The 27,993-nt window shown below is 49.6% G+C and overlaps 1 protein-coding gene across 3 annotated transcripts in view; it reads right to left on the reverse strand.

Annotated features, from left to right (window-relative positions):
- Positions 1 to 27,993, reverse strand: part of PLXNA4 (plexin A4) — a 448,758-nt gene that overhangs the window by 36,550 nt on the left and 384,215 nt on the right. For 2 of the 3 annotated variants that reach the window (XM_054495762.2, XM_054495760.2), the window contains exons 15-23: positions 23,398 to 23,534; positions 21,572 to 21,736; positions 18,372 to 18,465; positions 17,656 to 17,895; positions 16,864 to 17,010; positions 15,952 to 16,186; positions 10,059 to 10,201; positions 3,648 to 3,916; positions 473 to 539 (exon numbers count right to left, since the gene is read on the reverse strand). In XM_054495762.2, coding sequence (XP_054351737.1) covers positions 473 to 539; positions 3,648 to 3,916; positions 10,059 to 10,201; positions 15,952 to 16,186; positions 16,864 to 17,010; positions 17,656 to 17,895; positions 18,372 to 18,465; positions 21,572 to 21,736; positions 23,398 to 23,534 — 1,497 coding nt within the window. The remainder of the gene's footprint in view (positions 1 to 472; positions 540 to 3,647; positions 3,917 to 10,058; positions 10,202 to 15,951; positions 16,187 to 16,863; positions 17,011 to 17,655; positions 17,896 to 18,371; positions 18,466 to 21,571; positions 21,737 to 23,397; positions 23,535 to 27,993) is intronic. The other variant, XM_063667849.1, reaches the window with a different exon arrangement.

Below are 27,993 nucleotides of genomic sequence, written 5' to 3' on the forward strand. Positions count from 1 at the left end.
GAACTCCTTAGAACATAAGTTAATAATTGGAAGCTGAGCCTCTTCCACCTCCGAGGCGCATCCTTGGCTTATCTGCCGCAACATGCGGCTTATGCACCGGCCGGGGGGCCTTATCAGCCTCAGTAAGTCTGGGGCTGGGAGAGGGAAGAGGAAAAGCAGAGAAATAATGGGCAAATTGTTTTTAATTTCAAAGGAGGATTCAGCTTTAGGGACCATGCAGGGCCTCTCAGGGCTCATCTATCCCTCGCCAGGCAGTAGGAAACTAGCCTCAGGAAGACTGTGTCTTTGGAGCTATGATGGACTGCAGGCCTCTGTCTTCCTAGACAGTCCATGATAAGGATGAATTCCATTTCTTGTGGGGTTATAAGAGCCAGGCCCAGTAAGGGAGGACTAGGGGGTGTGGAGCAATCCCCAGTCAGGCTGCAGAGAATGAACGAGGCAGGGCCAGAAATACGTCCACATCCAACCCTACCTTGAGGAACTTGTAGAGGAGGAAAGTGAACCAATTGGTCAGCATCTTCTCAGCCACTGACTCAGTCCTGTCAGCAGTCACCGAGGGAACCAACGGAACAAGACAAAGAAAGAAGCAGCTGGTCAGAGCCCATGGGCTGGGAAGGGCAGGGGAGGAATTGTGCATTGATCTTGCTTCTTCTAGCGTTTAGGCCAAACCTTGCGATCCTAATGAATATAAGAGTTTCATGGACTCCTAGACGCCCCCATAATGGTAAGACAAGCTTTTCCTACAAAGCTGGAAGATGACATTTGGGGCATCAGGCTGTGGGTGGGATTTTGGCTGGAACGCCTTAGAGCACCACTGTCCAATTGCACATTCCGTGATGATGAAAATTTTCTCTACCTGTGCCATCTAATATGGCAACCACCAGCCACACATAGCTATTGAGCACTTAAAATGTGGCAGCATGTCTGAGGAACTGACACTGAACTTGTATTTATTTTTAACTAATTTAGTTTTAACATGTGGCTCATAGCTATCCTATTAGATAGTATAACCTTAGAGAACTTTATAGGCTAGTTGTGTTCTTTTGGGTGAAAAAAAAAATCCCAAATCCTGGGGAGGTACCAATTTGGCAGGGAACAGGAATAAAGGTGGCAGGAGAAGGGTCCATGTCAGAAGGCCAGATGGCCAAACTGAGTCTACAGCCTCAGCTAAAGGCTCCCAGCATTCGCAGCAGCATAAAGCCATATACCCAGCTCAGCCCAAGCCGTGTTAAAACTGTCCTATTGCGGCTGGGCATGGTGGCTCTCACCTGTAATCCCAGCACTTTAGGAGGCCAAGGCAGGCAGATCATGAGGTCAAGAGATCAAGACCATCCTGGCCAACATGGTGAAACCCCCTCTCTACTAAAAACACAAAAATTAGCTGGGGGTGGTGGCATGTGCCTGTAACCCCAGCTACTTGGGAGGCTGAGGCAGGAGAATCGCTTGAACCCAGGAGGTGGAGGTTGCAGTGAGCCAAGATCTTGCCACTGCACTCCAGCCTGGCGACAGAGTGAGACTCCGTCTCAAAAACAAACGAACAAAGAAACAAACAAGAAACTGTCCTATGGCAAAAGATTCCACATCCTTTGGAACTTCCCTTGGGAGCCCTTCTAGAGTTTCATTTGCAATGACAGAAAGTTCATTCTTGAGTCTAACTTGCATCTTTCATGCTACAACACAAGCCCATCTACTCTTTTACTTTGGAAGTGAAGATGCAGCAGCAGTGCAGTCAGCCCAAGGACATCCTCAGTTGCATCCATTTAGAGAAAACAAATTACGTTCAAACTTGCACTAAGCATGCGGCCAGCTCCAGAGAGAACCTAGCCCATCCAGGTGTGTCTGGATAGAGTTTAAAGTTGCAGTTGCCAGAAAATGCTAATAACTAAAATCCCAAGGTAGTTGGGAGGCTGCCAGCACAAAATGAAGCTGGTAAGAGAAAAGAAGAAGGAACGTTGAAAGGAGGTGGGCAGCCAGGGGGCAAGAAGAAGAAAAGGAAAGGAGGGCAGAAGGAAGCAAGAGCATCCAGGAGAACAGGAACGGAAAACCAGGGGAGGGGACACAGAGGCAGAGCAAGACCACGCTGGGAAGTTGTCGGTGGGAGCTCTGGCAGGCAGTGGCAACCCTAGAATTATGCCAGTGGGTGGCTGCGTGGTGAAAGTAAAACAAAAATCAAAATGATCTACCTTGCTGTTTCCAAAGCTGTCTGCTGGCTTTTATATGCAGCAGACTTTTGCAGCTGTGCAGGCAAATGCCCACTGCTCCAGGAAAAAGCCTGAAGTAAACACTTCTGAAAGCCAGATCTATCTGCTGGACCAAGTGGGAGCCACTAAAGCCCAGCCTGAGACCCAAAGACCAAAGATGGAAGTCTGGGGGACAGGCAGACCGCAGGCAGACAACACATGAGTAGTCTAGGCAGAGGGCTGGACATAATGACATGATGTGGGAGTTTTCTAACTTCAGATATGCCAAGGCCAAAGGTATTGGAATAATGGCCTAGGGGAGAAATGGCCTTCGAGTACACAGAAAGTTCAAACAGAAGCACTGACAGAGGGAGAGAGTCTCTAGTTCATATAAGGCCAAAGTCATAGGATAAGGTTATGTCTTCACATAGGACCTTTAAGGTTTCAACAGTGTCAAGTTTGAGGCCTCCAGGGTGTTGAGTGGTGGACTCTGGGACCATTTAGAGCCTACAGCAGGTGCCAGGAAACACTTGCTGGGCTGCGCTGGGTGAGACATCACCAAAGGACTTTCCTTCAGTGCTTCTCAAACTTTAATATGGATTGGGACAAACTGGGTTCCTCGTTAAAATGCAGGTTCTGATTCAGCTGGTCTGGGAGGGCCTGAAATTCTGCATTTATTTATTTATTTATTTATTTATTTTTTAATTTTTTTTTAGAGACAGGGTCTTGCTCTGTTGCCCAGGCTAGAGTGCAGTGGTGAGATCATGGCTTACTACAGCCTCAAACTCCAGGGCTTAAAGGATCCTCTTGTCCCAGCCTCCAGAGTAGCTGGAACTTTACAGGTGTGCACCACCATGCATGGCTAATTTTTATATTTTTATTCTTGTAGAGATGAGGTCTATGTTGCCTGCTATGTTGTCCAGGCTGGTCTTGAACTCCTGGCCTCAAGAGATCCTCCTGCCTTGGTCTCCCAAATTGTTGGGATCACAGGCATGAGCCACTGCACTTGGCCTGCGATTGTGCTTTTCTAACAAGCTCCAGTGTGCTCCCGATGCTGTCCCCTGCCACCTGATGGCATGAGGCCACAGGTCTTCTCTCCTAGTCCAACTTTGGACTTAGATAAGGCCAGAGGATGGTCTAAGTGACCTCTGAAGATTCTATGAAAGGAGACTGCAGTAGACAGGGTCAAGATTAAGTAGAAGGGAAGAGAAGGAAAAATGGAGATTCGACATAGGGGCAAGAGAACAAGAGGGTGAGCCAACAAGTCCATGCATCGTTGACTCCTGAGGACAGTGGACAGGTTCTTCTAAGGGGGCCTACAATGTAGCCCTGGCTCTGGGCTAGCTAGTGACTTGAACTTGGGAACATGGCTGCTCTCCTAGGAGCTCTACCCCAGTCTCCCTGCAAGGCACGGTGAGCCAGGTGCATGGCTAGGCTGGAGCAGGGTGCCCCAGACTGCACCCTCACCTCCTGAGCAGAAGCTTAGGGTGGTTCTTGCTCTCCAGGTTCTTGTCAATGAGGTCGGCCAGCAGCTGCTTCAGCACATCAGTGGCGTACTCCAGCTTGCTCTGCAGCACGGTCATGATGAGTGAGGCCACGTTGCCACGGTCACGCATAGAGAAGCTACGCTGGGACTCAAGCGTGCGGATGAAGGACAGCAGGAACACCTTGTTGTTGATGAGCTGGGCGAAGAGCTTCAGGCCTTTCTCCACACGCTCCTGCCGGTAGCCTGGGACCTGCAGAGAGACCTAGGAGTTGTGATGCCATTGGCAGGGTGGGGAGCTCAGTGACCTCCCCATGGGATGGCTGTGCCCATATCCATGACCCTCTCATCCACCAATTAAGCCACAGTCCACCTGGCTAATGCTGTCAAGCCCTTAGCACTGAGTTAAGTATCTAATTAACCTCCATTGCAGCCTCTAGTTTAGAGATGAATCAATTGAAGCACAGAGAGAGCATCACATGGTTAGTAAATGGCGGGGCTAGGATGGCACTCACTTCTGCCAGACTCCAGAGCTCTTCCCTGATGGTGACGCAGAGTTGATAAGGGCCCCTGTGCCACGGCAGAGCACCTCACAGTCCCTGTGGGGAATTCCAGGTGCCCAGGTCTGTCGTGGTTTACACCCTGAGAATCCCCAGCCCTGAGCCTGGGACTAACCTAATGCCCACCCCTCTCCAGCCCTAGGGGTGCTGTTGATACACCAGTGGCCTCAGAGTCAGGACATCTGGGTTCCACGTGGATTCTGATATCACCTTGCTGGGTAACTCTGGGTAAGTCTCTTTCCCTCTCTGGGGGCCCAAGTTTATCCACATGATAGAAAGGGAAGATTGAGCCCAAGTTTATCCACATGATAAAAGGGGAAGATTGAGTCTCTAAGGAACTTCCTGACTCTAGCATTTGCTCTTTTCTCAGGGACTCTTTCTAAGACCCTGCTCTATGCAGGGGAAGAGGAAGAAGATGGTCTTATCTTCCTGCCTCCATTGTCTGTTCATTGGGAGATCTCTGCAAGGGTGTGCCATTCACTCAGCAAACACGAGTCAATGACTCAGGTGGGTATGGAAGACCCACCTCTGAGATGTCCAAGGGTGTGCATTGCAATCCTGTCAGTCATAACTCCAAACTGGAAACACTCAGATGTCCAGCAAGAAGAGAACAGGTGGAGGAACTGTGGTGTATTCCACCCAATGGATACCACACAGCAATGAGAATGAATGATGTATTGCTACACACAATAACAGGATGGGTCCTGCAAATGTACTGAATGAAAAAAGCCAGATGCTAAATAGGGCATAGTCTTCCTAGAATACCATTTAAATAAAGATTTTAGAAGCAGATAAAATTAATCAATGGTTGTAGAGAAATGACTGCTCTAGGGGATGGCTGTAACTAAAAGGGGGCACCCCAGGACTCCTGGGGGACTGGCCGTGCTCTGCTTCGTGCCGGCTTGAGGGGTGCTGGCTTGATGGGCATGTTCACTTGGGGAAAAGTCATCGAGCTGCACACTGACAATTTGTGCATGATTTGTATGCATGCTTCTGTTAAACCAAAAGACGAACTTAAAAAGTCAGCTATAGGATCTGCCCCCAAGGGGGAGCTTCTGAGAACACTGCAGGGTGTGTCTCCTGAAGTGGGGCACTGGAGGAGGCAGGGAGTGGGAGGGACAGCCTGGGGAGTTGCCTTCGGAGCCACGTCTTGAGGGCTCTGTCTCCCCGAGGGGGTGGATACCTCAGTTCTTTGAGAAGGAGTGTCGTGTATACAGCAGTAATGAGCCTGGTTTCAGAGTCGGTCATCCTTGGGTTTAATTCTGTCACAGTCATTTCCTAGGGCCCTTAGTGACTCAGTTTCTTCACCAGCAAAATGAACATAATGATAGCTAATATTGATATAGATCTAACTCCATACTGCTGTTCTGTGTGCTTTAGAAATACCGACCCACTTAATGCACACAGCACCAAAAAGGTAGGTTTGTTATAATCCCCATGAGGGACCCTGTGAGGATAAGGAGCTTCACAAAGCCCCAAGACAGAGAAGGGTGGAAGGAGGTCATAAATCCCGGCACTTGGCACCTCTTTCCGCCATCTCCAGGGACCACGATGTGAACTGAAAGGAGAGGGTGTATGAAAAGCTGATGCACACCCCAGCTCCTAAACAGCAGCTACATCCTCCTGCTCTACTCTTGAGGTTTTAAACTGGGAAAAATGGAGATGGCCAGAGAAAGCCTTCTTTAACCAAAGTCGCAGAGGGTGACGGAACATTCATGATCCTCATTACCAATTCCCTGTATTCCAGGCTCAGGGCAAGGCACTGGCAGGAGGATGGGTTCAGTCAGACCCAGGCCCTGTCCTAAGAAGTTCAACCAGGAGGCCAGCCCCAGCGAGTCCTGAGATCCCTTCCATAGCGGAGCTCTGTGAGCCAGCCCTGCACCTTGCACAGAAGGGCTCTCATTGAAACCTCCAACTAGCCCGTCATCAGTAGCTCCTATGGATCTAGGAAACGTGTGTGTTTCCAAATCAGGTCCATTTTCATTTCTCTCACTGTGGTGCTGGTCCTTGGAGGGCCAGTTCTCAGGAGACAGATGGGAACAGCCAGAGACAAACAGGCTACCGCAGGCCACAGCCCCTGCTGGCGAACCCCTCACCTCCGGAGGTGGGACTAGCCTCTGCTTTCTTCATGCCTGCCTCCCCCAGTTCTCCCCACCACTGGGGGCTGATGAGGGAAGGACAGCCTTACCTTGCCATCAGCCCGGGCCTCAATCTGCCCATTTATCTGTCTTCCAACTCTGTGACCACCCCCATCACATACATGCCGCTGTCCTTCAAGTTACCCAGAAGAGCAGTTCTATGACTTGTTCTAATAATAGTAGATAATGTCATTTCTTGGGCATCCACCATGTGCAATGCACAGTGCCTGGCACATTACACACATTGTTTCAATGAAGCCTTCTAATGATCTTGCAAAATTGAGTTAACAATCTCTCAGAGAAGCTATTGCAGCTATTCCAAGGCAGCCTATCTCATGACAGGCAGTGCTGGATTACGAAACCCAAACTTGTTTGGCTCCCAAGTGCCCGTTCGTCCTTCCCATCTTTCACCATGTCTAGCCCTACCCCTGGGCTTGAGAGTTGTCTGAAAGCCAACTCGGACGTCTGTCTAAAGCCTTCCCGTGCAGGGCCTCCCACCAGCTCAGACTGGCTGGCTAAAGGAGGGCAGTCACCAGAAGGTTTAGCACTATGGCATTTAGAGAGGTGGAAGAGGACATGGGTTGGCTAGATAGCACACTTGGTGTGAGGATACACTCTGGGCTTCTTGCGAGGCTGCCCTTTCCCTGCTTGCAAAATGCATATGCCTCCTGGGAAGCAGGTCCGGGGCTCTGGGAAGGAAGATTTTAGCAAAGCCACCTACAGTGAAATAGCATCCTATTCAGCAGCATGGGTTTTAGAAGCAGAGAGACCACAGTGACTCGTAGGTGGAGGAAAACTCCATCACCTCTGGGCTCTATTGCCTTGTCTGTAAAATGAGAATATGAGTGTCTATGTCATAATGTTTTACGAACATTAAATAAGATAATGTATGTAAAGTGCTTGGCATGCACCGTGCACACTTAAACGGCAACAGTTTTATTACTTGCCTTTCAGACTCCCTGGACTGCTTTCCAGGGATCCGCTTCCTCCAAGAGTTTCCCAGACATCTAGTCATCAGGGTGGTGTTTTGGGGTGTGGGAGGTAGGAATTTTCTCCCCACTTTATGACGGAAGGAGATGGAAGTGAAGTGTCTTGGTAAGGAGTGTCCAAAACAGTTCCTCATTGTTGCCTGCCACCCTCCCCAGCCCAAGAAAATGCTACTCTGAAACAAGACTTTCTTTATTCACTAGATGGTTCTCTAATTTAGTTGAAGTCTGTGAGTATAAAACTGGATAGTAAATTTTAACTGTAACCCAATAGGTTAGAGTTTAGGAGCCAATGATAGACTGAAATTGGGAGATTGACTGCTTTGTGTTTTAAAGTGTTGGTACGTGACTAGTGCCTGGGAAGCACCTTTCTTGAAGGCCTGGACTTAACCCAGAGAGCCCCACGTGAGGGGGCTGGGTGACCTCTCCTCCAGGACAGCCTGAAGCAAGAGGACACCTCCTTCTTCACACTTCCAGAGGTGAGCAGGAATGCCAGTGGCTGAAAGGGCTGGGAAACACTGGTTTGGATTAATCAATAGCTTGTTTCCGTACTTAGACACCAAGGGGGAGAAACTACTCCAGGGGCAAGAAGGGGTTGGAAAAAAGCAAATAAGAAAACAGTGATCCACACACAATCCCTCAATTTCACATAGAAGGCTGGATCTCACACAGCTCCAGGCTAATGCAGGCCAGTAAAAGTTCTCAGAAAATCCAACTTAAAAGTTACATCTTTAAAGGAAACCTACTTAGATTTGGAATTTTGAACTCATGAAGAAAGGAGAATAACTTTATATACTCATCCTCATTGCATTCTTATTTAGATTATTCTCCATCCCATCCACCGAGTAGTATGGGAATATTCAGACATAATTTCCCTTCCTACAACCCCCATTTCCACCTTAATTCAGCCAAACACACAGATATTCATTTATTCAATCATTTACCACTTCCCACATGCCCACTATGTGCCAGGCACTCTACTCTGCTGGAAGTTAGAACTACAAAGATAAATAAGGTACATGCACAGTCTACACATCCAATCATACACACACATGCACACACAATGGTCTTATCTTCTTGTCCCTCTCATGTCTCACTTTAAATAGGAATTTGCATACTCTCCAGGGCCCTAAGAGAATCCTGGTAATTTGAAGCAATCAAAGGTGAGGCTGGAGAAAAATAAAAGGAAGAGAAAAATAAGTGGGACTGGGGGAGGAGCCAGGAGCAAGACCAAGGAAATAGATAGACAAAAGTATCAGGATACACATTATGTTTTTATTTATGCATGGGCTACATGTACACATACATGCGCACATATACACACACATACACACATATAGACAGACAGAAAACGTGGCTTGTCGATGAGGACATAGAGACCATCACCTCCAACTTATGAAAGTGTCTCTTGGTATCTATCAGCTGAGGAGCCAAAGGGAGCCTCCTCCAGACAGAAAAGAACATGCCCTCAATATAGAAACACGCACAAGCACACGCTTCATGCAACAAGCAAGTATGGAGAAACGTGTGTGCCACGAATGCCCCTCTGGACTTCTCATGTTTGCTGCAGAGGTGCACAGCCTACTACATTCCCTTGGAGAGCCCGCTTAGACATTCCCTCAGGTGTGGGTACCTGCAAACCCACACAACTCCTGAGTGATGGGTTTGTTTTTATTTTATGGACAATGTAAATCTTGGAATTAATCTTAGTTTGCATTGTTGCTTTGGCTGTAGATATTTGATCCATCCACAGCTGTAAGGCAGGTCACTGACATAGCTCCCCAGAAGTCCAGCACAGAGGCCTATTGTTGGGAGTGAAGACACTGAAGTCTAAATGCCTGAGCTCAAATCTTCCTTTGGCCCCCACCAGCTGTGTGGTCCCAGGCAACCACTGAACTCTGGCCCCTTAGTTTTGTCACCTGTATAATGGGCTTACTTACTTCAGAGGCTTCTTGGGAGGTGAAAGGAATGAATGCATGCAAAGGGCTTAAACTGTGCTAAGATGTTAGTAACAGTCAACTCATAGTGATTATTCCTCAGGATTATTATTCTGTCCTGGTCTTTTCTCATTTATATTTTTTACTTTTCTCTGGTATTTATCTCTGTAAGCCATTCCAAAGCCCTTTCAGGACAAAGTACAATATGAATAGACACCTAAGCCAGATACCATGCTAGACAGTAAGTGGGATAAAGTGTTCAAAAGATGAGGTCCCTGCTGGTAGAAGAGAGGGTTATGATTTCTCATTCACACTTCCACCCCACTTCCCGACATATCGTTTACCTTTTCCAACTAAACACTAAGTGGTAAATCCCTTATATATTGAGTATCAACTACGTGAGTCAAATCCCCTACTTCATGGACCCTTAACCAAAGGTCCCTAAGGTTCCCCAATGTGTTTGCCATGTTTCTTGTTTCTGTGCATATGTAGTTTTTTTCTGGGGAGAGGGTCATCAACTACTTCCATTCAATTCTGAAAGGGCTCCATGACCCTCCAAGACCTGAAGCCCTACTCACATCTCTGCTCCAAGGTTCCCTGGCTTGGACCCACCTCTTCTAGAGGGATGGACTGGTGCTGACAATCTGGGGGACCTTGGGCAAGTTGTGTCCCCTCCCTGGCCTTAGTTTTCTCACCCCCGAAAGAGGGGGCTGGACTTGAAGATCGCCAACACACTCCCCTGCTCTAATGCCAGGATGGAGCACTGCTTCTCACCTCGAGGTCCCGGAGGACAGGGTGGTCTTCAATTCCTGGGAACAGCACCCGCATGGTATAGGTTCTATAGTCCAGGAACGGAATCCCGGCTCCATCCAGGTCACTGGTCAGCTCATGGATGTCCGTCTGCAGCTCGGCAAAGGCTGGCACGAAAAGAAGCCTGTGAGATGGCTGGATGGGGAGGCCCCAGGAGTCACCTCCATCTCAGAATGCTCAGAACCCTTATCCAAGCCCCTAGGAGACACAAGCAATGGACGACAATGGGCAAGAATAACTGGAGAGGCTATGTTTACATAGCTGGGATTGGGATGAATGGCATTAGCGTGGGAGAAAGATGTAGTGTAAGAAACCTTGTCTTGGGGCTAAAACCTTTCCAAAGTGTGAGTGATGTGGGGTGGTGGGTGTGGCTGTCCACAGATCTGTGCTGCTGCTGGGCCAGGAAAGACTCTCCATCTGAAGATGAAGGGCTTTGGTTTGCAAAATATGCTGGGGAAGGGGATGTAGAGGGATGGGTAAGAGAAGGGAGAGGTGCCACGAGGAAGAGTCCATTCCTGATGTTGTGTTTTAGAATAGATTTCCTTATAAGATGTTAAGAACAACTTCTGATAAAGGAAAACAAGTTTAAAGACACAAGTCTGGACCATGCAGCTCATCAAAGCCATCAAACCTCCAAATGGGGCAGAGACGGAGGCTCAGCCACACTAATATTGTCCTTCTGTATAAATAGGCAAGGTATTTCTTTGTCCTTCCTTCCTCAAGGTGATGCTACTTGATGGTGGGCACTGCTGTGTGTGGCGGCAACTCAGGCCTCCAGATGAACAGAGTGGCAAGAACCCCCAGGAAAGTGAGCATGCAGTACAGCCTGAGGCTGTTACATAGCACCAAAGCTGTCACCATATTCTGTTCCAGAAACATCCTCCCCCAGGGCCACCCTCTGCCACAGGGGTACTCAGAGGTGAGCCACCCAGCCCTTCCCTGCTCCGCCTTTCTCTTTGGTGTGCACACACACACATATGCATGCATGCATGCACATGGACAACCAGGACGGATTAACACACGCTGGCAAAGAAGAACAGCCAGTGGGCATTGACTACTAAAAAAATGTCTTTCTATTTACATAATCTCAAAAATAGGGAGAAAATATTTTGCGAACTCAGAAGGGATGAACAAGCCCAATGTGGCTCTAGAGCCTCAAAAAGCAAGCCCAGCACCCAGTGAGCTGTGATGATCACAGAAACACAATACAGCCACCCTAGGAACTGTCTGCAGGGACCCCAGTCCTGTACTTGCCCATGAGTTGGGTGGAGCTCCACCTGGCAGAGCAGACTTCAGGCCATCAAATTTTGGCTTTCTGTGCCAGGAGAATACCAAGACTGCTTGTTTGAGAGAGCTAAGGGGATGCCACCTGGAGAGGCCTCTGCAGCCTCTCCTGCTGCTCCTCTCTCCCTGCACCCCTGCACCTCTGCACTGGCCACACAGACACAGGGGTTCCTGATATGTAGGCTGACTTCAACAGTAGAGAACCCAAATGCATCCAAGTGGAGCCTGCGCCAATGTGTGTGTGCATGTGTTTTTGGCATGTGCTGTCACCAAAAGCCCTGGGGAACACTCATGTATGTCCTGAGTGAGGAACACGGGTGCGTATGCTAATAGGAGAGTGTGGGAACATGTGCATGAGCATAGGTGTGTGTGCATGGGCACTTGTCTGAGTGTGTATGTCAGGGAGTGTATGTAAGTGTGTGAGTGTGACAGTGTGTGAGCATGTCAGGGAGTGTGTGAGTATGACAGTGTGTGAGCATGTCAGGGAGTGTGTATGACAGTGTGTGAGCATGAGTGCATGTGTGTGTGTATGTCAGTGAGTGTGTAGGCATGTGTGAGTGTGAATGTCAGTGTGTATGCATGTGTGAATGTGAGTGCATGGATGTGAATGAATATATGTCAATGAGTGTGTATGTGTGTGAATGTGAGTGCCTGTGTGTGTGTCTCAGTGGGTATGTGTGTGAGTGCGTGTGTGTGTATGCTTGTCAGTGTGAGTGCATATGTGTGTGTTGGTGTGTATGCAAGTATGAATGTGAGTGCATGAGTGTGAGTATATGTGTGTATGCATGTGTGAGTGCATGCATCTATGTAAGTACATGAGTATGTGGGCATGTCAGTGTGTGCATGCCTGTGAGTTGAGTGCATGAGTGTGTGTGAGTGTGCATGCATGTGTGCATGTGAGTGCATGTGTATACACAAATGTGAGTACATGAGCATGTGAGCGCATAAGTGTATGTCAGTGAGTGTATGTATGTGAAAGCATGAGTGTGTGAGCATGTCACAGTGTGTGGGCATGTATGCGTGAGTGCATGAATGAGTGTATGTGAGTGTGCATGCATGTGGGCATGTATGCCTGAGTGCATGAATGAGTGTATGTGAGTGTGCATGCATGTGTGCATGTGAGTGTATGTGAGTCCATAAGTGTATGTCAGTGAGTGTGTGTGGGCCTGTGTGGGAGTGTTTGTAAATACACGGGTATGTTTATATATCAGAAGCTCAGGCCCATGAAGGGCCCAGCTGGGTGTCTTCTGAGTTTGTGTAGAGGACGTCCTGGCTGGCTGTGAAGTCTTCAAGGAGACCCCTTGGCTTGGGCCAGTGCAGCCCTGTAAACGTTCAGCGGCTGGCTCTGGGCACGCTGCAAAGTGCCTCTGTGGCTAGTCTGACAAGTCCTTTGCGGTAAGACCCCTTCTTTCTACGTGCACAGCATAGCTAGCCCCTAAAATCTGAAGCCAAGATTTCCTCCTGGGGCCTCAGCTGACAATCCTGGGTGGGAGCTCCCCTCGGCTGCCCCCTCCCAGTTGGGGTGCTCGGCCCACAGGGAGCAGAAGGAGGGAGTTGGCTTTTATCAGTCTGCAGCTTTCCTTTAAGTCACCAAGCGCCTCCAACATTCAAAGCTGCGTGCCTGCCACACATAAAAGAGATTCTAATCACTACACCTAATTAGAGGAAAGAGTACATTGTGGAGAAAAAAATTAAGCAACGTAAATATAATAAAAGGCAGTAATTAACAGTCCCACAAGGCGGATGCTGTGTTGACAGCTGAAGGATGTAGAGAGGGGATGGAATGGATCCACTTCCCCATCAAAAAGAGCCGTGGCTGCCCTGGTGGGAATCGGTGTGAAGTGAGAGCCCCAGGTATGGGGCCGGATTTACTCCATGTATAAATCTACAGCAAAGAACCAGCTCAGATCCTCCCAGGGTGAGTCACAAAATGATATCCTGGGGGTTACAAGAGTCTGACTCCTAAATTTCCTTCTTGGATTTATTGCAGCTGATTTTACTTTATGGTGGTGCTTGTAATTTTTTAAATACAAGCTTTGAAACACCCTTCCTTTTAAATCACAGATCAGCACTACAGCCTTACCTTCCTGCTAGAGGAAGAAAGCTGGAGATTGCTGAAATGTGTCATGTTAAGACACCCCCAGATCTCCCCTAGAGTAGAGTACAAAACCCACTCAACCAGGATTCCAGGTCTGGAGGCTGCTCTAGTGGGGTGGAGAATGATCCTAATCTGACACCTTCAAGGAGAGGGCAAGGAGACCTTGGCCTCTCTTGTGTTGCCAGGGTGGGGCCTGCTTGGGTATGGGTGTGGTCTGGGACACAGGCATAGGGACTATAGAGTGAGAGGCTTTGCAGGTATGCAGGTAGGATGCACAGCCTCCAGCATTGCCCACAGCTGCCTGGCCTGCTTGCTTGTAAATGAAACACATACACATACACATACAAATACACACACACACACACACACACAGCCTCCAGCACTGCCCACAGCTGCCTGGCCTGCTTGCTTGTAAATGAAACATACACACACACACACACACACACACACACAGCCTCCAGCACTGCCCACAGCTGCCTGGCCTGCTTGCTTGCAATGAAACACATACGCATACACACACACACACGTGCGAGCGCGCGTGCGCGCGCACACACACACACACACACACACACACACACAGCCTCCAGCATTGCCCATAGCTGCCTGGCCTGCTTGCTTGTAAATGAAACACATACACATACACACACACACACACACACACACAGCCTCCAGCACTGCCCACAGCTGCCTGGCCTGCTTGCTTGTAAATGAAACACATACACACACACATGCACACACACACATACACACACACAGCCTCCAGCATTGCTCACAGCTGCCCGGCCTGCTTGCTTGTAAATGAAACACATACACACATGCGTGCATGCGCGCACACACATACAGCCTCCAGCACTGCTCACAGTTGCCTGGCCTGCTTGCTTGTAAATGAAACACATACATATACACACACACACGTGCACACACACACACAGCCTCCAGCACTGCCCACAGCTGCCTGGCCTGCTTGCTTGTAAATGAAACACACACACACACACACACACACACACACACACACACACACACACACAGCCTCCAGCACTGCCCACAGCTGCCTGGCCTGCTTGCTTGTAAATGAAACACATACACACACACAGGCGCGCACACACACACACACACACAGCCTCCAGCACTGCTCACAGTTGCCTGGCCTCATTGCTTGTAAATGAAATACATACATATACACACACATGCATGCACACACACACACACAGCCTCCAGCACTGCTCACAGCTGCCTGGCCTGCTTGCTTGTAAATGAAACACACACACACACACACACACACACACAGCCTCCAGCACTGCCCACAGCTGCCTGGCCTGCTTGCTTGTAAATGAAACACATACACACACACAGGCGCGCACACACACACACACACACACAGCCTCCAGCACTGCTCACAGTTGCCTGGCCTCATTGCTTGTAAATGAAATACATACATATACACACACATGCATGCACACACACACACACAGCCTCCAGCACTGCTCACAGCTGCCTGGCCTGCTTGCTTGTAAATGAAACACACACACACACACACACACACACACAGCCTCCAGCACTGCCCACAGCTGCCTGGCCTGCTTGCTTGTAAATGAAACACACACACACACACACACACACACACACACACACACACAGCCTCCAGCACTGCCCACAGCTGCCTGGCCTGCTTGCTTGTAAATGAAACACACACACACACACAGGCGCGCACACACACACACACACACACACACACACACACACAGCCTCCAGCACTGCTCACAGCTGCCTGGCCTGCTTGCTTGTAAATGAAACACATACACATACACACAAACGCGCGCACACACACATACACACACAGTCTCCAGCACTGCCCACAGCTGCCTGGCCTGCTTGCTTGTAAATGAAACACATACACACACACACAGGCGCACACACACACAGCCTCCAGCACTGCTCACAGCTGCCTGGCCTGCTTGCTTGTAAATAAAACACATACATATACACACACACACGCACGCATACACACACACACACACAGCCTCCAGCACTGCTCACAGCTGCCTGGCCTGCTTGCTTGTAAATGGAACACATACATATACATATACGCACATGCACACACACACACACACAGAGCCTCCAGCACTGCCCGCTGCTGCCCGGCCTGCTTGCTTGTATATGAAACATATACACATACACAGATGCGCACACACACAAACATGCACACAGACACATACACAGCCTCCAGCACTGCTCACTGCTGCCCGGCCTGCTTGCTTGTATATGAAACATATATATACACACAGATGTGCACACACACACATGCACACACACACATTCGCACAGACACACACACTGCCAGCCTCCAGCACTGCCCACTGCTGCCCAGTCTGCTTGTTTGTATATGAAACATATGCATACACATACACAGATGTGCACGCACACACATGCACATACGCACACACACACGGCCTCCAGCATGGGGCCACTCAGTACCTTCCTTGCACTCCAGGGCCACACGGGACTCCAGGTTGTCCATCTGCATCTGCAGCCGCTTCAGCGTGAGGTCACTTTCACGGGACTTGCGTTTATAGGCAATGAGCACGGCCACGATGAAAATGATGAGGAGACCGCCAGCCACCGCAATGCTGATGATGGCGGGCAGGCTGAGCGGGCTGTCCGGGGCGATGTACACCATCCCCGGGGAGTACTCCATGCCACCGACACGGGCCTGGGGGCACACCGGGCAAGAGGGAGCTGGTTGTGGGGACACAGCAGCTTTCACAACAGTCCCAAGTTACCCATGAACTAGTGACCAGGGCAGGATGAGGGAAAGGAGACCAATTACTGGTGTCAAAATAGACAAGAGGGCATGGGGGGCTGGGAGTGGGGACAGGCACAGCTTAACAGAGCTCACCCCCAACTGGAAAAACCTCACCTCCTCTTATTCAGGAGCGAGTTTTGTCATCTTCATAAGAAAACAGCATACACTGGGACCTAAACACAGTCTGCCACAAATGACTGGCTCCCCTAAGATTTATGCCCATTCTAAGGGTAGACAACTGAAGCACAGAACATGATATTAAGATATTACGGAATTCCCTGGGCCAGCAATAGCCTTCTCCTTGAAGGCTTTGTTTGTTGCAGGTGATTCAGCAACTATTTAATGCTGTTTTGCATTTTCCTTATTGTTGCACCAGCCAGCGTGGAAAGAATGACAATACAGAAGAGAGAAGCTCAAAAGTGGACATGAAGAAAGAACTTGGGGTGTGGGGTAGCTAGAGGAAAAGTTCTTTGTGGGCCAGAATCCCCTCTTGGAAAGCCCTGGTGGCCTGAGATGGAGCTGGGCCGCTCACATCTGCATCCCTACTGCCCACTCCATCCAGGATGGGGTTCTGCCAGGCTCACCATCACTTTGTGCCTGCCGATGAGGTTGGGGGACTCGCAGAGCAGCTGGACATCCGACACGGTCACGGTGCATGGCTTCTCCCCAACCAGCACAGTGTAGTTCAGCTTCACGTTGCCCCCAGCCACAGGCGGGATCAGGTTCTTGCCCTGTACAGATGGGAAAGCCCCAGTTCCCACCTCAGAGTGAGGACCACAGCTACCAGCTGGCTCTCACATCCTCCCACCCGGAGGTCCCATCCTGCTGGTAAGCTGGTGAAGAAGCCACCTTTGGTAATAAGTGCAAAAAATATTCGTGGCACGACTACCACCATTGCCTCTTCCTCCCAGTGGCTAATCAGTTATCAAAGTACTCCTTTCAGCTTATCCCAAATGCAGCCTCAGAATCCTTCTCAATGCAGAGTTGGAGTCAGTCACTACCAATTGATTCAAATTGTCATAAGCTTTAATTAACCTGTAACCCATGTTCCAAAGGAAGCCCTAGGCTGTGGTTCGCACAAGGCTGCCTCAGAGGAAGCAGTGAGCCTGACCTGCCAGTACTTGGACTTTCAGGACAATAAAAGCTTGAGAGTCAAATAGCCAAGATGGATCTGCCTTCCCTGGGTAGAACCGGCCCCTAAAGAGAGTTTTCTTCCCAGTACAGACTCAGAGAGAACATTTATCACACTCTGGGCTACACTGCAACCACTGCAAGAGATGCCGGTTGAGAAGTGTGGCAGGAGTCTGTGACTTGAACTCCCCCTTCCATGCAGCAGCCTCTCCTTTCCCCCCCGCCTCCCACCACCCTCACTCCACCTTTAGGATGATGGGCGTGCCAGGCTTGAGCTCCAGGATTCCTGAGGGACCAAAGGCCTCAAACACCGGGTTGGGATAGTAGGTGAAGTTGGTCTTGTTGAGGATGAGCAGGGACTGGACGTTGTCCAGGATGAAGCCAAACTCCTCGGGCCTCTCGGTCAGGTCTGACTGGTGGTCAGGACCCAGAGCGAGGGCGGGTGCCTGGCAGGTCATCTCAGTAGCGTTCAGAACCTCACAGATCTGTGGGAGGAGCCACAGGGTGGAGTCTATGCAGTATCTCCACATACCCACAGCCCCAGTGCATGTACTTGGCCTCCCTGGATGTCATCGGGATAGCAAGGGGTTCACAAGAGGATTAGAGATGAGTCAGGGTCACACAATTGGGCACTCAAGGAATAGGCTCTATAGCTTGTACCCAGCTCTGGTTTCGCCCATAGTGGGTGTGGCAATGGCTAGGGTTGGAAGAATGCAAGAGTAAAGGTATAAAACCCAGGGAACCCCAAAAGTAATTGCTCCTCCATGTCTATACCCCAAGAAGTAAAAATGCCCTAACGTCTTCTTCCCTATTCCACTATCCTAGTATTCAAGGGTGTCAGGCTGTGGGTTATCAGTGTCTGGGCAGGAAGTCACCTCAGTACTTGGGAAGACCCACACCCTTTGGGGAAGCAACATGTTGCGTGGGCAGCCTCCATGAACCCCATCAGCCCTGCACTCACATTGATGTGCTCCTTCCCTCCATGCTTGGCACGGATCTGGGGGTTCTGTATGAGGTCCAGGTGGGTCCCCCATACGGCGATGGGTGTGTTTCCACTGAGCAGGAAGAAAGAAGGAGGCGTGTAAATCATAAGTTCAGGAAGAGCAATGACACTCTACAATGATGACTGGCTGAGCTATGACAATAAGGACAGTGATAACTAGGCAACAGGGTAATGTTCATGGGGACAAGGATGACAAGCTGACTGCATAGTAATGAGGATGAGCATCTCAGCAGCCAAGGGGAGGGCAGTAATGACCAGATGTCCGTGGCCATCCTTTGCTGAGTTTGTTTGGAGTATGGACCCCCATGGAGGCCCAGTCAACAGCACAGCCTCCTTGGCTCTCCAAGGCCTCTTGATTTGTGCCAGCTGCTTCTCTGCAACCCCTTGGTGTCTCTTCCTCCATCCTTCCCCTGGTCCTCGCCAATCTTGGGACTTTTTAAACATTAGCTTTGGCCTCATGAAAGCCTCGCTCCAGATTGTCCCCACCACATCCTACAGGGGCTGAGCACAGTCTGCTCTTGCAGGGCAATCGTTCCACAGGTTTCCATCTTGGAGGCTTCAATCAGGCTGAGATCTGGGAAAGGCAGAGGGTCCATGAATGCAAATGTGAATGCAAGTGCGAAATGCTCTTGGACTCGGGTCTCCTGTACCCTGGGGTGGCACAGGACCACTGACAGGGAGGACAGAGGACCGCTGACGGGGGGGCACAGGACTGCTGACAGGGAGGGCCTAGGAGCTTCATCTTGTGTAGCCTTTCAAAAGAAATCTGGATGCCAGTGCCTATCCTTAGGGTAGCTGAGAAGTGGGCATAAAGGGGTGGGCAGTACTGTAGTGGACTGTGTCCTCCAGGGAGGCTACTCAAAGAAAAATTAGAAATAGCCTGATCCCCAATCAAAGGAGCATCTTTGAGAAGAATCCTGCTATCTAAAACAGGCTTTAGCAAGTTAATTAGCTATAAGTTGATGAGTAAAGAATCCTTGACACGCACACCCACATTCATTTCCACCCATCTATCCATCTGCCTGTCTTTATATTGCCAGTTGCTTCCCCCTCTCTCCTTGCTCACATGCGCGCACACACACATGTGCGCGCACACACAGAGGAAGATTCCTGTGAAACTCGGAGAGGCTCTTGCACATGTGACAGACAGTGCTGGAGATGACATTCTGGTGTCTTCCCAGGCCTCTCAATCACCAATTCAACACACATTTATCAAATGCCCACCATCACTGTTCACAAGTAACTCAGGTGGCTTATAAGAGCAGAGCCTCACCCCATCCTCAGACTTTATTAACTTAAATAAAAGCCCTGGAGCTGGCTGGCAGATCCAGAACATGTCTGTCTCCAACCTCCCTCCTAGTGGGAGCATGATGCAGGAATGGCAGCTGAGTGCCAGTTAGGGTGACACCTCTATTTCTATGAGGATGAAACACAAAGAAGAACTGAATTATACCAGGCTGTGAATTTCGCAGAGAGTTGCAAAATTTGTTGACTAAGTCACAAAGGGCTGCATCAACTTCCTGGGGCCAAATCCTGGCATGGCTTTCTACAGACGATTTTCCCCTCTCTGTGCCTTCTGGTCTTCATCTACCTTAAGGTCATGGCTAAAGCTCAGAAGGTTTGGGCCTTATAGAGTAATTGCTGAGGACGGCTAAATCTCATCTCAGCAGGCAAAAGCTGTCTTTCTTTTGGGTTTAAGGCAGGGGGTGGCAAACTCTTTCTGTAAAGGGCCAGATAGTAAATATTGTAGGTTTTACAGGCCATATGGTCCCTGTCGCAGTTACTCAACTCTGCTGTTATAGTGAGAAAGCAGCTATAGACAATACATGTACGAATGAGCATGGCTGTGCGCCAATAAAACTTTATTTACAAAAGCAGGTCGCTAGCCAGATTCAGCCCACGGACTGGAGTTTGCCGATCCCTGGATTAAAAAAAGATTGTTCCCTGGACTGGACACATCCCTGCTCTCTGCCTCAGCCCGGGGAGACCACTTCTGCATGTACTTCCTGCTCACTCCCCCCAGCCCCACACCCCTGAGAACTGAAGCCCACAGTGAGAAGCCTGGTCCCAGCAGCGGGCTAGGGGAGGGGGCCGAGCCAGGCACTGCCCTGTGCATGTGCATCTCACTTCAGTCTCTCAGCTGCCTGTGAGAGTGGACAGATGAGGGACTCTGGCCCCAGGGAGGTGAGATAACTGTTAAGGTCACTGGGCTGGTAAGCAGTGGAGCTGGGCTGAGACCCTTCCCACGCTGCTCCTGTTACAGTGATTTCCCAGTGACCTCTGTGAGCTTTGCTGTGGGGTGCCCTCTGTAGCATCTTCTCATTCCCATGTGCTAGCCAGGGCCTGGAAAGGCAGACTCATGCCATGTGCCTACCCCTTCTCCCCTGATGGGAGACATACAACCCCAGGGACTCTAGAGATCCTGGGATTTCAAAATCCCTGGGTGAACTGCTGAATAGGCAGAGGCCCAGGAAGAGTACCAATCTGCCCAAGGTAAATGAAGGTCCCCAGGTCCCTGCCCTAGGGCCTTTCTATACCAACATCCAATGCCTGGTCCCCTCCCTCTGAGACAGGTGTTCAGTGCATCTGGCTGGGCACTGGGAAAGAGCAGGGAACAAGACTTAAACTCTACCCTTGAGGAGTTTACAGCAGAGGGGAGGAGAAATGTAAGCAGGCAGCCAGGAGCAGAGAGGATAGGTATCCGGATGGGGCCTTCAGGCTCAGGACACAACTTCCCCCAAGGAAGCTGACTACAAGGAGTAGTCAGGCCCGATCTAACTCTTCTTCCACATCCCTCAGCCTGAATGTGGGACCAGGATTAGCACATATGTCTACCCCAGAAGTAAGAAGAGTAGCCTGGCACCCCCAGCAGTCACTGCAGCATGGGGACATGGCCTCCAGCACAGTGCCTGTCCTCAAACTGGGGAAGGTGCTCTTGTTGTTAGGAGCTTGGCCTCCAGGCTGGGTTTGGCACAGAGGTGCTCTCAGTGGAAGGAGGGAGCCACAGTAGGAAGGTCTGATTTGTGGGTGTTTGGAACCAATTCCAGCTCCTCAGTCCCCCAAGCAGGACGGGGCCCCCAGAACTCTCCTTGGCTTTCACGAGTCATGGAAGGGAAACAGGTGCAGAAGCATTAAGGTCCGCTTGGGCCAGCTCCTACCTGACGATGCTCCATTCTGGCTCAATCCGCACGATGGTGGGGTCTTCCACGTACTGAAAGACCAGGTCCTGGTGGATCTTGGCCCTGTCCACCTGCACTGACACCTTCATCTCTAGCACCTCATCTGAGGACGTGGTGTTGCAGACAATGTACGATGGAGATCGCCTGGAGGGCAGGAAGACAGAGCACTGGGCGACTGGTGTTGAGGAGGACAGAGGTCCTGAGTCAGGGCCCTCCCACACTGCTCCCTGCATGTCAGGGTGCTCAGAGGCCATGGGTGGGTGCTATCAGATAGAAAGCTGGAGAGCCAGTGACAAAGACTCTCCTTGGCCAAACTTTAGACAGGTTCCTTTGAGCCTTCTTTTCAAACAGGCCTCATCCCTGGGTCTGTCTTTGGCCTGTCTAGCCTTGTTTTTTAGCAAGAATCTGGCTAAGTCTATTTGGGGAGAATCCTCCCATACTTGATATCTGATCACCCTGGCCTGCCTTTGCAAGAATCATGTTAAGTTGGTTTAGCAGGAGTCCACCTACCTTGATGTCTCCTCTTAGTGATTTTTCATTCACTGAGCCCCATATTCTGCTCATTGACTATAAACCCCCTGCTGTCTTTGTAGTATTTGGAGTTAAGCCCCATCTGTTTCCCCTGATGCAGTAGTCTTGACATCAATTGCAATCGTCCTGAGTCTTCCTTGCCATTTTAACAAGTGTCAGAATAATTGTTTATTTAACATTACTGATGCCAGACCTGGTCAGGTCTGACTTGGGAATTGTCGCAGCCCTCAGCATAGCTCTCTCAAGGAAAAATCCTCTCTCTAGAGAATCTCAGGCCATCCAGGGAAGGGAGGGCTGACAGGTCTCCAGACTGAGCCCAAATCCTCTCCCAAAGAGCATGTCCACTTTGTTAGGCAGGAGGAGTACTTCCAAGCCATAAGGTGATTGAAACCACCTTTGCAAAAATTATGGCAGTGAGGAAAGTCTGTCATAGAAAAATTATCACAGTGCAAGTCTGACCTAATGGACCCTATCTTGCTTTTAACCTCCAATCTTGCTATCTTGCTCCAATCCTCCTATCTTGCTTTTAACTTGTTCATTCTTGGGCACAGACCAAGCTAACTATAGGAGGAATTTAGTTTATAGTTTAGCTTTGTAACAAAGATGATAACAGCCTTTTCCTGAAACAAATCCCTTCTTTGCCTGGGAACCAGAGAGCCCACCTTTGAAAAACTAACAAATTAGCCACAAGATCAGAAATTATGACTCAGGAGGCACATAAGCAACCAGAGGCCACAAGATTCCAAATGTTCCCAACTGCTTCTATGGATAACATCACTATTGTAAAACCTAAGATCACTGTTTGAGATACTTTTCAGATCCTGAATTCTAATTGACCAGCTGGTACCACCCAGACCAGTAATGTGGCTCAACTAGTTCTGCAATCCCACTCAGGAACTGAAAACAGCAAGAAAAACCTATTTCAACTTTATACAATTTCATCTGCAATCCAACCAATCAGCATTCCCCACTCCCTAACCACCCCCCGCCAAATTATCCTTAAAAAAACCCTAGTCTCCAGATTTTCAGGGAGACTGATTTGAATCACACAACTCCGGTCTCCCATTTAACCAGCTCCGTATTTATTAAATTCTTTCTCTGTTGCAATAATGCTGTCTCAGGAAATTGGCTCTATCTGTTCAGCTGGCAAAAAGAACCTGTCAGGTGGTCACACCCTCCCAACTCTCTGCAATAAAAACAAAGCTACCCTGAAGTGATTTACCTGTCTAACCTTTCCCCCTCTGGTGCTGCAGAAAGGGGCCCCCCTGAGTTACCTGTGGAAGAGACAGGGCTGCTTTCCGAACATCACCACCACGTTGCTTCCGGCATTCAGGTTGGTGCCTGTGATGGTCACTTGGGTCCCCCCGGACATGGGCCCCCGGCTGGGCTTCAGATCTGAGAGAGTCAGTGTCTGTGTAGAAAGGATGTGGCCTGAGACACAACCAGGAAGGGGTGGAGGAGGCTTCTGGGCAGGTGTGAGGCAGCACCCCAATCCCCTAAGCTGCCTTCTGGAATCTTTGGTAATAGCGGTCTCCCAGAGAACCAGGGCAGTTTTCTTAGGCTTGTGTGGATAGGCAATGTTCCAGACCCTGAGAGTTTGCATGCCTACCTTAGTAATAGTAATACTAATAGCTGCCATGTACTTATTTTTTAAGTGTCAGATTGTATGTCTTCATAATTATACATGTATGTGTATATATCCCTATATACACATACATATATGTAATTTAATCACCAATCAATTCTTTAAAGTAGGCATTATTATTTTACAGAAGAGATTCAGAGATGTTAAGTTAGTTTTCCAAGGTCACACAGCTAAAAAAAAAAAAAAAAAAAGTGGCATAACTGAGATCTTACCCCAGAGCTCCAGTTCTCAACCCCTCTCCAACCTACAGCTCTGTTCTTGGGTGGTAAACTGTCTCTCCCACAGGTCTCTACAAAGAGCTGCCCAAAGCACCCAGTGGCAGAGCAATGGGAAGTGAGAGCCCCAGGGAAACTCAGAGAGAGAAGCAGAAAAGAGTCAGTTGCTTTCAAGGGCTGCCCCCAGCCCTCTGCCAGAATGGGACCAGTGAGGAGTCCGGGTTGGGGGCAGGGCAGAAAAAAGCTTTTGACAGCTGGGGATTTGGAGTTGCAGTTTGTTCTTTCATTAGCATTTTAATGGAAAAACTTTCCTCAGTCCCAGGTGAGAAGCCTGTATCTGCATTTAAATGAAGATTTCTCTCTCCCTTCCCCAGCTGCCTCCTCCTTAAAGAATTCAGCACCAAAAGTCGAACCCTCTCAGTTCCTCGGAGCAGGCTGAGAACCTCCCCTTGGAGATGCTTTGATAGGGAAGCCCCAGAGCTTCCCTATCACCTGGCACATGCGCCTCCAGGTCCAGGATCAGGGCACATGGGTGAGGAGACACGCAGACCACAGCTCCTGACCTGTCTCACCAGGTCTCAGCACCCTATCTCTGGATCCCAGGTCTAGCATCCCTGTAACATGGGCCAAGCCAAGGAATAGCTTGTCATTTTGGCTCAACCGGAGACCAGGAAGAGGGTGGGGCTAGGCTGTGGAAAAAGCCCTCCTTTCTCAGCTCTGCCTGGATCTCGCTGTGTGACTCTGGACAAGACATTTCACCTCTCTCGTCAACAAAATCAGGGGGCTGAGCCAAAAAGTGGTGATATTCAAGGCTCCTGGCAGTTCTCTTGTTCTGTAACTTTCAGTACCTCTTCAAATGGTACTTGTGCCCCATCTTAAAGGAACCCCACCAACCTTCCCAGAGAGGAAAGGAAAGGAAAGGAAAGGAGAGAGAGAGAGAAAGAAAGAAAGAGAAAGAGAGAGAGAAAGAAGATTGTGCACACAGGCTTCGATGCAGGGATGGTCCTAGAGAGACAGAGTTGAACTCAGGGAAGTTAAAATAGATGGGGGTTGGTGCTCCCTGGCAGCCTGTGGGTGAGGGTTCTTAGAACGGGTAGAAGTGAATAATCCCTGCAGGTGTTGCTGGGGCACTATCAAGGGGCTCACTGGTGGGGAGAGGATGTTATGGATACATGTTTTAGAGTTGTGAGAAGCTATTAATTATTCAAGCCATGCTTCATAAATATTTCACGGTGAGTTTGCACGGGAAATCAAATTCTGCATTACTTGCCACCTCTTCACTTGGCTCCATGAAAGGAGGTAGAGGGAAGGGGGAAAGCATTCCCTGCATGGAGACCTTTAGGAACAGCTAGTGACAGCCCAGGGTGCTAATCTGGGGCCTCTTGGCCTTGGCATTTGGTTTTTGGTGAATAAACCCACACATTGGAGTCTGGCCTGATTGTGGGAGAGGACAAATCTTCCCCCTAGCCTTGGTACTAAAAAGGGTCTCCCCAACATGCCCCAAGTCCTGGGGAAAGAGCTTCCTGGCTGTCTCAGAACTCCAGGGGAGCTAGGGGCTTCTGTGTAGTGCCCAAAGAGTGCACCTGCAAGCTGCCTGGTAGATGAGAAGGCCATGAGGGCTCAGAGACTCTGGAAAGTGTGATAGATGGGGGTTCTGTCCCTTCTCAACCCCCTGCGGAGACTCATGGGGACCTCTGTCCCTCACTCCCACCTGGGATCGCTAGAAACTCTGTGCGAGGGATAGGGGTGGGCCTCAATGACACAACCCTTAAATGCAAGGGGCCAGAGAAAGAGACTGGGGTCCCTAGCACTATCTCCTTCCTAAAAGTCTTCCCAAGTGAACATGTGGCACCACAGCCATTCCTCAAAGATGTCCCTTAAGTAGAAAAATGACACAAATCTTTGAGCTTCAGGGACCCACCAGACCAATGCATATTTGCCTGTGGCAACCTCTGTCATCTGTCCTGACCTGCCTCTGCTTCAGCCTCTCCTCCTCACCACCCACCCTCTTCCTTCTCCCTCCTGTTCCCATCTTTTGGTGCACTAGACCTTATGCTGGGAACAGCCCCCCACCACTTCAGATCCACATGGAAAACTATATTCTATTCGTATTATACAAATCCCATCTTTCCCTCCAGCTTCTTCTAGGAAGTCTCCCTTAATACCCTAAATTCAATCACACGCCTCTCCAGGGTAGGAACAATCACACAGCCAAGACTGAAACCTTCCTGAGGGCAGGTGAGACTTTCCAATGTGTAGCACACAGGCTCATTATAAGGATAAAATCAGAGAGCTGAGTGCATTGGTACATGGGAGCTACTCAGGAAACATCCTTTCTCCTAGGTCAGGGGGCCTCAGCCCAGCTGGCATCTCAGAATTACACAAGATCCGTAGCATTGGATTTAATTAGTCCTGGCAGGAGGCAGGGAGAGGTCCAGGGCATTTTGTTTAATGCTCACCCCACCCCAGGAGACTCTCCTGTGTCCGGAGGTTTAGTGCTGCCTATGCACTGTGGGGCTCCTAAAGAAAGGAAAGTCCTGGGCTTCAGCTGATCTTTGATGGATCCTCAGGGGTGGGGGCCTGGCTGCAAATGCAGAGCAGAGGCAGAGAGGCTTAAAGGAAGCATCAGCTTAATGAGGTGGAGATGACTCTAGCCCTGTCCACTGTGTCCTCCAGGGTCCCTGCCAAGGACCACAGAATGGAAAACTGCTCTGGGCAGGTGGCTGGCCAAGGCAAGTGGCTCCCAAGACTGACTGGTTTGACAAGAGGAGCAGGGCACAAAGAGGACCCACTGAGTGGTGTGATGCAGTCAGATGTCTGGAGTCCCAGTAAGTAGGGTGGGGTGCAGGGCCTGTGGGTATCCACAGCTCAGGCCTGTGCATTCGCAGACCAAGGACTGGGTCCTGAGCACAACTTTGACGAATGAGGAGGATATGGCTCGTGCAACCAAGAGAAGGAGATAGAGAAGATAAGGTGGCAGACAATGCAAAGGCTGGCAAAATAGGATTGAATGGGGAAGCAGACAGAGGAGCCTGGACAATGTCTTACAGGGAGGGGGAGCCTTGGCTCTTCTTGAGGTGGCGGCTGACATGCAGGTTCAGAGAGAAAAGCAAGGGAAAGATTTAAGGAGGCTGTTGTGATGGCAAAGAGAATGGGAAAAGGAAGACTCCGGGACATGGTGATGGATTGATGTCAGGAATGAAGGGACGCTGAGCCACAGCCCAGCAGGATTGTAGGCCTAGGGGATGGATCACTGATGAGAATGGGCAAGAAAGGAGGATGCACTGTTTATGGGAGCTGACAGCCTGGGTGGGCCAAGTGGAGATGAAAGTGGACAGCCAGGTGGTGGTGGCCTTGATTGAGCCACTGGAGCGAGGGGCCTGACTGGGGATGCAGGGCAGAGGCAGCTAAGGTTCAAAAGAAGCATCAGCTTAGTAAGTTGGAGATGGCTCTAGCCCTGTCCACTTTATCATTCAGGATCACTGCCAAGAACCTCAGGATGGAAAGCTGCTCCGGGCAGTGGCTGGCCAAGGAGGTCCAGTGCTTGCTTTGGCCATGCAGCAGTTTCCTCCCATTTTATTTTGGCTGCCAGGAAATTTCAAAGCCAGATTTCCTGCCCAATTTTAGCAAATACCTGGCGAATGTCATCCCTCCTCTCTCCATCTCTCTCTCTCTCTCTGTCTGTCTCTATGTCTATATCATATACTCTATATATATATATACACACACACACACACATATATATATGCATGCTTTATATACAAATGTATATACATTTCTCATTAGTTGTCTTAATGTCTATTGGGTTCACCTTGGAAATTCCCTCATATGCTTTCAGGAGAAGGTGGCGGGTACAAATCCTAAACAAATAAGGAAAATGACTCGTCCATGAACCCCATTATATGTGCATGTTCTTTTCATTTTATGAATTCCTATGTGCATTCAGTGACAGCCAACTGCATCCAGAGGGGTTTTGGCCCTCGGAGAGCAGAGGTGGAGCAGATAGATGC

The sequence above is a fragment of the Pongo pygmaeus genome, chromosome 6 (genome assembly GCF_028885625.2).
Source record: "Pongo pygmaeus isolate AG05252 chromosome 6, NHGRI_mPonPyg2-v2.0_pri, whole genome shotgun sequence".
Lineage (NCBI taxonomy): Eukaryota > Metazoa > Chordata > Mammalia > Primates > Hominidae > Pongo > Pongo pygmaeus.